Below are 11043 nucleotides of genomic sequence, written 5' to 3' on the forward strand. Positions count from 1 at the left end.
ACTCATCTTCATAGGTCGACTACAAACATGACGTATCATCTGAAACATGGAAGTAGCTACATGCTCATTAGCCCACAGCGTCATTAACAGGCGGCTCGCTCAGTGTGTGACGTGCACTTGTAGATAAAATATAGGCCTATATTAATGAAGGTTCATTAGTACGGTTTTGTATTTCTCTGTAATGTAGCACAGTGTTAACAATGTTACTGATACTATTCTTTCTCACACCTTCAACTCAAACCACCAAAATATATCATTTAATTATTAACTTATTATTGTAAACATGCAGGCGACTAGTCCACTGATGGCCGGAAATGATGACTATTGGGCGACTAGGAAAATTATTGTAGGGGGCAGCCCTAGTCTGTACCAATAATTTATTATGTTTTTGCAAACCATCATCATGGTTAAATCTCAGTCATCATTACCACATTCTCGGAACCCATCAGCTGTATTGGGCGTCTGACTTCCGGCAGACGGCGATACAGCCTCTGGGGGCAGACCCCCGATTTTTCGGCATTCCGGTTTGATTTGGGCGGAGGAGGCAAATTTCCGTTTCCGATTTCCGTTTATATATAAGTAAATATGCTGAACCATTGCGATGGATTCAGAGTTTGCAGTGACTCCAATTATGTTCCGCCTCATTAGTTCACCGCACGGACCGTTAACCTGGCAACAACTGCAGCCGGCTCAAACGTGATTGGTCAATATCACGCGGACTACAAACAGCCTACAACCGGAAACCAAGGCTCTTCCGCTCTTCTTCCGGAGGCAAGATCTCCGGGGTTTGCCTACAGACTCTACGTTCACTGAATGTAGAGTCTGTATATAGAGATCATCACCATAAACATCAGAAGGGTGACCAATGACTCAATCATAGCCCACATGTGGAAACTGACTTCACAAAGTGCTTCACTATTCAAAATAAAATTACTGCATTACTACGGACTGCAAAAATAATAACACAATTGTGAAACTGGCAAACAACCTACAAACAATGTAAGCCGTCTTTCAACTTGTATCCAGTCTCACTCCTATCATATCACCTGCTGCTATCTCGGCTAAGACTGTGAGTCCACTGGTCTGAAGTCTGCGTGAGGTGCGCGCATTCTCACTGACATTCTTCCTTTATAAATATCAGTTTACATGTGGGAAAGGCATGTGCACAATTTTTGTATGCATGCATCACTTATACATTTGGCCCCAGGTGTGTTGTAGTCAATGGGAAGCTATAAGCTTGGAAACAGACCATTAACATCATGTTGCTGGGCAATTTTACCAACAATCAAAGTGCTATTTTTATATTTCCAATTTTTTCTTATGCCACTAAAATTTTATTATTTCATCACCTTGAGGGTGTGAGCTACATTATCTGCTGGTGACATCCCTGGTTAGGAGCACCCAGGATACAGTGATGGTTGGAACGGGTTAAGACTTTCGTTCTCTACATGTAGAATACTGTAAGTAGCATCTTGGCATCATTTGCAAACACAATACTTTTATGCAGATGACATTCAGTTGTGTAAATATAAGGATTCTAAAAAATTCGACCTGACCTAAAGTTGTCTACTTAAAATTTTGACAATCAATGATCTATTTAATAGCCGTAAACATTTCTGGAATTTGTTGTAATTATAATTCTAATTATTGCCATTATTGATTTTCCTTGGTAGCTGAGATAAACAATGCCGGACTATGCTCAGGATTTTCTATGAGTCTGTGGTGGCNTCCTCTCTTGCAAGGAGCACCTGTAACATAAATAATTTCCCCTCGGGGATCAATAAAGTATTTCTGATTCTGATTCTGATTCTGTATACATTTTTTAAGTAATGTATTAAATAACTAATGTTTACATAAATAAATAAAACAAATGTTTTAATCTGTTGACAACCTTGTTTATCAATACTCTTATCTCATCTCATACTATTGTGATTCCTTCCATTGTAGCCCAAGTCGATAATCATTCTGTTTGAATGTAGATGAAAGGCTTCTGCACAAATCTTAAGAGCAAGACGTGTTTGTCCAACTTACGTCTCTCTTTTTCATTGTTATCATTATTATTTTTTTGCTCATGACACCTCAGGAACATTATGCTCAAGAAACTTAAACTATATAAATCCATATCATCTTGTAAATTACTCCTTTAAGTGTACTTTAGTGACTAGAATGTTGCTTTTTAATAATAATAATAATGCTCTTTTTATTCTTTGCCTCTTTTCATATTGTTTTTGTACTTTTAGGTTCACATCATTGGATCTTACCGAAACTACACAATTCATATCAATATATTGCTGATTATTACACCTTTTTTTGTGAGTTCTGCTCTGGTTTAGTCTTCTTCTGGTATTTTCCTTTTCTTTTTCACTTTCTTCCTGCCATGTCACTGCCTCTCACTTCTTCCTTTGTTCCCTACATTCCTTTGTGCCTCTCTTTGTCTTGTCACTGTAACTCTTCCTGTGATTCAGAGCTTTCTGGTCGATGGTCAGCATGAGCATTAATTGATCTGTGTGCAGAGACAGTGGTGATTCTGTATGTGGCAGCAACTGCCTCCTCCAGGGAAGAGTAGATTAACAACTGACTGTCTATCTGGCAGGAGGGCCAGAAAAAAATGTACAGAGTGAGAATAGAGCGACAACATCAGTTCAGTTCGTTACACATTAGAACAGTTAATTTTGAGTTTTCATTGTCAAAGTTGTGGATGTTCTCTGGATGATCAGCGAGGTGCAGACATTCTTCTGTATAGCTGGTGAAGAGGAAATACAGCGAGAATTGGATGGATCCTGCCTATATTTAAAGGCTCTATATATTATCTTTAAACTCTCCATACCAGCAGGTGGCAGTAGTCTGTATTTGTCCTTAAAAAATGGAAACTTGTAGATTGATAGGACAGGTTAAAGATGCTAGTTAGCCAATTAGAACATCACCAACACGACCCAGTGTTGAAAGAACAAAGCATATTTACCATTCGCCGGTGAACAATAACACAAACAGTTACGAACTGTTTCTGCTTAAGAGCTCAATCGCATCAAAAATAATCTTACCTTTATTGTTTTGATCTCACTGCCTCTTGACTTAAGCTGTTTGTTTGCTTTCCTCACTTCTGTTTCTCTTATCGTGCGCTGTGCTGAGCTGCCAATAAGTGATTTCATTCACTGATGGGTTCCGCCATCTCTGATGCTGATTCAGAAAACTAACCAACAAGGGCCAACATGGGCCAACGGTGTGGGACATACTGCACATAAAAATCATAACCTGGACTTCTTTCATCCACTTCAGCAAAATTTCCAGACTCCGCCCAACACTGTCTTAGTCCAGCGCTGAAGTCTTGGTCGACTCTGTTGGTTCAAATCACTCAAAACTCTGCCGCCCCGATCATTACCCACACCAAATCATCTGACCACAATATCCCCATTCTCATCTTGCTACACTGGCTCCCTGTTCAGTACCAAATTGACGACAAAAACCTTCTGCTTACCTTCAAAGCCCTCACTTACCCTTCGACCTTCTGACCCCTTCCCGCTCCCTGGGCTCTTCCTCTGCTGGTCTCCTGACCATTCTCACCTCATGCCTCAGCACCATGGGTGCCAGGGCTTTCAGCTGCACAGCCCCCAGGCTCTGGAACTCCCTACCTCCACACATTCGACAGTCTGACAACATCACATCCTTCAAATCCCTTCTCAAACCCCACCTAGAACTGATCTAGGGTTTAGGTACATGTCTGTATGGGTTATGTACGTCTTCTAAGGGTACTATACCGCAAGTGTTTGGTGGAAATAAGGCTATAGAGAAAGAGATAGAGACCAAAAGAAAGAGGAAAAGGATTGTGGACGGGAGGTGGGATTCAATATGGGGATACATCTGTGTAATTTTCCCTGATATGTTTCTACAGGCCTGTCAGGGGTGTGTGGAGCACTGTGTTAAAACATGCTTCCCAAACAGGCACTGTGGCCATTTGGTAACATGCTTTGCAGTTTCTAGTAAACACTGTCAAAGTCTCTGTTGCGACTATTTTCATAGATGAACAGATTTCTATTACAAGTGGTTGCTGGAATACATAGTTTTGTGTTTGGTGTATTACCTTAGTTAAGGTCTGGGAGTTACCGAGACTCTCAGAGAGGCGAGGGTAGGTGTAGGAGCTGTATGGATGAGCCTGTGGAGGGTTCTTGAACGCCCCGCTGGCCGCGTAAGGGACATTTGGCTCCTGCAGCCCAGAGCCTGACCGAGATCTCTGCCTTATGGCCGGCGTGGGGCTGGTCTGCGTCACATAGGAACTCTTGGGCCGCTTTTCGTACTCGTCCCGCAGGCCGCCGTAGCTCCACTCACTGTCTGGGTAGTTGATCTGCTCGCTGTGTAGCGAGGCACGAGATGGCGTGCCTACCGAAGTGTCCCTGTAGTCTTGGCTGGATGAGCCACCCACAGACGCCCGATAGTAGCCACTGGAGCCCACACCGCTCCCCACCGTGGAGGCCACCTCATCGACCGAGCGCCCTTTGCTCTCCAAGTAGGTGTGGTAGTCCGGGGGAAGCTTGCCATAGTCTGATTTTTGGGGCATGGCGTCCGGGTAGAAGGGGCTGCGTATGGGGTATGAGTGACCATTCTGCTTGGTGAATCGATAGTGCCTCCCAACTGCCCAGTCCCCATCTATAGAGAAGCTCGGCTTGCTGGGATCAAGAGAGAAGTCCCTGCTGGAAGTGTCTAGGTCACAGGAGTAGCGGGAGTAGTAATGGCTGAATCCATTCTCCTCTGGGGCGTTGGGATGACCACTGCTGGAGGGTTTGGAACTGCTTCCAGCCTGGTGAGGGCCTGGGGGGCTCTCTTTACGCAGGGAGTTGGAGCGCGTCACTGAGATGTTGTCAAAGTCCTCCAGCAGGCCGTTGATGGAAGCATCTTTGGGTGGGCGGTTCCCTCGAACAATGGTCTATGAGAAGAACAAACACATTTACACTTAACATACAAGAGTGTGTGCTGCCTGAGTGTTTGATGGAGGTAGCCCTGATACTTTGGGTTGCAGTACATTCAATTTCAGTTAAATCATTCCTGGCTGAAAAGTGAATGAGATGAATTGAAATTCCTGTTCAATCAGTCCACTAAAAACAATTTTCAGGCTGGAATTTCAATTCATGTGTATCAGGGCTTTGTGACAAGTATGACATTAATCATCACTTGCGTAAATGAACGTCGGTATTTGTCATCTGGACGAACGGCAGGCATCGGTCTACACAACCACTAGTTGTTGTGAGCTGGGATGCAGCTAGAGAATGCATGGAGATACATGGCGGGATCCCTCAGATGCTAAAAGGGAACCAGCGGTGGATTGAAGGAGCTAATTCCTGCCCCATTTCCCTCGCAACAGATTAGCTTCATTTTCAGTGGGCTGATCAGGATACATTAATAGTCGTGATGTTTGGTTTAGTGCTCGTGAGGTGCTTGAGCACACCAGCATGCGCTTGCACACACAAACGGAGAGTGAGTGAGGAGGAGAGGGAGACTGAACACACATGCTCACATCTGCTTCAAAGCAAAGGCAGCTTAAACATCAGGGGTGCTGCTTATCCCCTCCTACCTTGTGTTAAGCCCTTTACACGGATGTGTCGTGAGTCATGGGGAACTGGTGCTACAGTGGGACTCACTGAACTACGCTCTGTGCGTGATGTGTGTGCCCATATGCTGTTTTTGTGGTGTGAACTGTGAGGATCACCACCTCCATACAGTGAGAATCATGATAGATGCACAGCTTTTATCTACCTGTCTGTGTATGAGTTGGACATTACAGGAATCGCTGCATTAGAACAATGGAAACATGTTGCGTGACTGCTGAGTGCTGAGAGGAGGCTGAGCTGTGCGGATTATTGTTTGAATTTCTTATATAATCTATCCGAGTGCTTTTTGTGATGATCAAACAAAACTGCTAAATTTTATTTTTGTATATCTGACTGTGTTTCTGTGATGTTGTCGTTGCATTAGAGACTCTAAGTACCTCAAGTATCAAATCCATCCAGTCAACAGCTCCTGATCTGTTACATTTTGCACAGTCTCAGTTGTTCTACAAATCCTCATGTGCTTTTACATCACCACTTTCCATCCTGGATTAACATCCTTGGTGTTCTTCATGAAAGTGCCCATCATACTTTAGGCATTTAGTGAATTTGCGCCCTGATGTTTTTATGGTCTCAGTCAGTTTTCAGCTCCCTATCCACACACATTACCCGCCCACCTGTCAGTGCTAACTCATGTGGCTTTCACAAGCCTGCGGAAATCCCCCAAAATTCAAACAAACATTACCTAGAGTATCATAAAATGAACTGGTTTGTTCAAGCTGTAGCAATCATGGAGTACAATAAAGACGAACTGAATTCAAGTAGCTAAATGAGCTAACCTAGCATGCCTGTTCCACAGGGGCGGCTGTATAATTCTCACAGGGGCAGCCATTATTAGAAATGTACTGTTGTTACCTTCAGACCAAATTACACAAAATAACAAAGTAGCTTACCATAATTGACCTTTCGCTAAGCCCCGCCCCTTTGTGATGTTCCGACAAGCTGTCAGAGTAAGCATGGAGCCCACACTGTAACTAACTGCACTCCCTGAAGAAATATTATCATATTTTTGGAGAAATGAAAGAGTGATGTCAGAGAGAAGCAGACAGAGGGGTCTACAGTCTGTGTTTGAAGGATATATCCAGGATGTCAAACTGACTCAGCAGCAACAACAGGTTAAAAAGACAAAGATAGTTAGAAGCTAAAGCCGAACTACAGGCTACAGATCACAGTGTACAAGTGAACCACCACATCACTGCTGATCAACACAGAAGACAAGTTTTTTGAAGCTTCCCTTCACTGGTTCCTGTACAGCAGGGTCGGTCTTTGTTTCACTGTTATAATCATTAAAAAGCAAAAGCAGCATGTGTATACATTCAGTAGGCTATATCTTCAGTAGCTAGCTAGCTAACCCTACACTTTTCAGGGTTTGATTTTGGTTTTGGAACAGGGAAGAAACGTATCATCATTAATACACGACGTGCCCCAGGCACAACATTTAGCTCCAAATCCACAAAACCAGCCTGAAAATGAAGGAAATCTGAAACGACTGCATTAGAGTCAATGGAGCACAGCTGTGTTGCTGTCGTACATTGGTCTGAGCCGGCCTGATGCTACGTTATGATTGGCCAGTCTGCGTCCGGAAGCAGGACTTAGTGAAGGGTCAATTATACAAGTTAATCTACATTTCACTTACACTGGATAATTATGGACAGTTTGGATCCTTGTGTAACTGCATCGGAAAAAATCAAAGACTAGATAAAGCAAGATTTTCTCCAACTAGATAGATAATTGTTTCTGGAGCACCTGCCAACTGTATCACTGCGCAGAAGGAAACGTGCATCTACTCAGGGACGAGAGGCTCATGACAACATGAGATGTAAACAATAACGGCGTCCTCCTAGTACCATTGCACTGCAGATGTAATTTGATTTTGGGATGATCTGACCCTGTTACTCCCTGTTTCTGATAACTTGGAGTCAAGCCACAAATTTTGGTGCTATCTTGGACTCAGATCTTGGATTTAAATTTCAATAGTCACAAGAAATCAGTTGCATAATCTGCTTATTCCCATCTTAAAACATTACAAGAATCAGAGTAGTAATGTTAAAACAGCAGGACTTAGAGAAGATTACCCATGCCTTTATTTCCAGTAGATTGGATTACCACAATTGTCTTAAGGGCTTAAAAAAACAACACAAAAAGCTCCTCTGCAACTCGAACTTATTCAGAATGCCGCTGCCAGGGTCCTGACAAAAACCAGGAAGTACAACCGTTTCACACCAATTCTAAAATCCTCACACTGGCTACCAGTCACTTGAGACTTGCTGTTCGTCTACAAATTACTTTGTGGCTCTGGACCCAAATACATCTCTAATATGCTTGTGCCATACAAACTTCCTAGAACCCTGAGTACATTTGGACTAGCCTGGTAGTTACACTACGCAGTTTTTTGTTATTATGCAACACAGACCTACGACATGTTACTAGACAAGCCCTAACTCTGACCACTTTTAAGTCTCAAAGACCCAGTGAAACTGAAGTTAGAGCATCATTAGCGTCTGTACTGTGTCATATTTCCCAGTGAAACAGAATATTTAAGCTGTGTGCAACAGGGACTTAAACTTTTCCTTTGCATTTGATTGGACTACTAAAAAGTAGGCAGGCTTAGAATTTAGCACGATACGGGGCTATATCAGAAAGGGCTGCTGAGCGGACTGGTGGCTCCACACACACCTCCCTCACTGTCAGATCAGCAGCAGGACAAGCGAGAGATGAATGAATTAGGCCTCAGCCACACTGTTTTGATATCCAAACACACATCTGTTCTTATCTCTCCCTCCATATTGCTCTGTTAGGTACTACAACACACAAACAGTGAAATGCGGTTTTATATGGGTGGTGTGATTAGGTAGTCGCCCAAAGTCTGATTTGATTGGATTAACTTTTGTAAACACCCCTCAGTGCAAGATGAGTCATCGAACATTTGGAACAGTTCTACCTTTTACAGAAAGAGAAAAGACAGGAATATGGAATGATCTGCAAAAGACCTTAAACTTGGGCACTCTGTCAACTTTATGGCTGTTTAAATGCTGTATTTCTGATCTTGTTTTAATTGAGTGTAAATGCTTTTAACTACACATCTACAGTACACCTTAGCATGTTTATTACCCTGTATTTCCACTTTTAGTGATCATTTCCTGCTGTTGTTGTCTTGTATGATTTCATATCTGTTATAACTGGTACGCATGATGGTTGTTTGTTTGCTTAGTGATTGTTTTTAGTGTCTTTGTTCATGCTCGGCATCACTGAAAATGAGGATGTTCCTCAACTGATTTCCAGAGTCCAGAGAATATTCTGATACTATTAATTGGACATATATTTGGCATATAACAAGAGATAAATGATCAGTTAACACAGGGACTCAAGATTAAACTGGGAAAATGTATTTTTCAGCTTGCTGGGTCTTGAAGACTTTTAAACTGCCCTAGGTAACTTTTATAGTTTGTATCCCTTGTATTGCCTGCCTGTCCCTTCACACTTTTCAATTGTAAATCTTTTACCTTTGCTGTATTTCCATTACCCTGTAACTTTGAATTGCCCTGGTGTATTTAAGTGCACGATACAAATAAAGTTGCCTTGAGTACTGCACACACTGACCACAATAAGAGACACTCTGGATACAGTGGATGCCGTATGTGATGACTTAAACTAACCACAATTCACACGGTCCTTTTTATTTTCACTGTAGAGATACACATCTAATGTTAATTCTGCTGACAATAGTAAACCCATTATATTATTTGCATATACAGTATACTTGTTAGTCATTTCCACCTCTGAAGGTGTTTGCTGAACGTTACTCTTAGACCCCACATATACCACATCAGCAACTTCTTTGACAGCGCTCATGCCTCGCTGTCTGTCACATAACTGTCATTCTTGTCTCCGCTGTAGTTCGTCCATGTCAAACATGTGCTAAGGCAGAGTCTCAGAAAAGCCGGGATAATCATCAACTCTCAGCAACATTGTGCTGACACGGGGACACATGTAGACGCCTTCGCTTAGCTTCCTGCAAACTGTCACTGCAAACACTCCGCTCTTCTCATCTCATCTCATCTATCTCTGAGATTGTGTCTCAACAAGGAAACAACAGTTATCAAAGGCTGTACGATCACTTATGATTAAGGACACACCCTATAAGAAGGTCTGAGTTTTGCCCAAAAATAAATTTCTGACAGAAGCGTGAATCAAATCTTCCTTGCTGCCTGATTCTTCCACATTTTAAGCCACCATGGCGGCGTGGCTCTAGGGATGGCAATGTTTGTCTGTTGGTTCACCACTTAAGTCAAGATTGAAATATCTCAACAAACACTGGATGGATTACCATAAAAATAAGTAAATATATTCAAGGTCCCCAGAGGATACATTCTGATGACTTTGACAATTCTCTGACGTTTGATTTATGACCAAATACCTGCTAAACTAATGCCATAATCAGGCTGTTCTCATGCACCGTTTGTACCAGAATTTGTATCTAACCCATGTAATCATGAACTTGTAATTCATGAATAACTCATGTAATCAGGAAGGCTGCGATCATGTGACCAATGCGCTGACAAGAGTGAAAAATTAAAGTAGTGTAAAGAGCAAAAGTCAGGCAGGTTGAGGCGGTGGATGGGTCAAACAAACATAGGACTTCATGTTAAGTATGAAACCTAACCTATGTAACTTTCCTTTGAGTATGTAACTCTAGTTTAAGTTCATATTGTGACTACGCCTTTGTGGCATTGTGGGGTGGTAATGTTAGGTGTCACACAAACTGCTGTATGTGTATTTTCCAACATATTCTAACTCCCAACTCGTCACATATCGCCTCTTGTTCAGTGGACTTTTGACGTCTACATGACGCGCTATGTATCCTTTGTGTGTCTGTTGTTGGAGTTCTGAGACACTGTGTCAGTTTATACCTGTTACATGCATTGTGTCTTTTCCAAATACATTTCTGTTTTCACAGGAAATGTACAGTTGCATAGTCTTAGCCTCCTCTGCTCTGCAATATACATAACATAGTCTTTTTCAAAATAAACGTACGTCAGTAAAATACCTCATACTTAAAGGGAAATTTCGGTTTATTTCAAACGTCCTAAATTTGTTTCAAGTGACTAGTGACAAGTAGTAGTAATAGTTAGCATGTTAGCCGTTAGCCTAGATACAGCCGGGGCGCATAGTAGCGTCAGACCTGTTAAAACGTAAGTGAACGGGCAACCTTCAAGTGCAAAGTTAGTCCACTAAACAAGCTTTTTTTCCACACAGACTGCCTCATATCGTTAGGATAAATGTCAGAGAACATATAGAAAACGACATGTAAATGTGTTGTCTTACCTTACCGGTGTGCTGCCATGTTTGTTTACCATTTACCTCTGCTTTCCAAAGCGCGGCCGAAATATATCTCGCGAGCTCTAGATAAAGCCCAGCTGGATACTACTCCAGGAGGAGGTGTCTC

At 42.3% G+C, this 11043-nt stretch overlaps 1 protein-coding gene across 3 annotated transcripts in view; it reads right to left on the reverse strand.

Moving 5' to 3' along the window:
- The window catches only part of pak5 (p21 protein (Cdc42/Rac)-activated kinase 5), a 154836-nt gene that overhangs the window by 20933 nt on the left and 122860 nt on the right, over positions 1–11043 (reverse strand). For all 3 annotated transcript variants that reach the window (XM_050058803.1, XM_050058802.1, XM_050058801.1), the window contains one exon: positions 4079–4918. In XM_050058803.1, the coding sequence (XP_049914760.1) occupies positions 4079–4918 (840 nt within the window). The remainder of the gene's footprint in view (positions 1–4078; positions 4919–11043) is intronic.

Source organism: Epinephelus moara, chromosome 12, assembly GCF_006386435.1.
Source record: "Epinephelus moara isolate mb chromosome 12, YSFRI_EMoa_1.0, whole genome shotgun sequence".
Lineage (NCBI taxonomy): Eukaryota > Metazoa > Chordata > Actinopteri > Perciformes > Serranidae > Epinephelus > Epinephelus moara.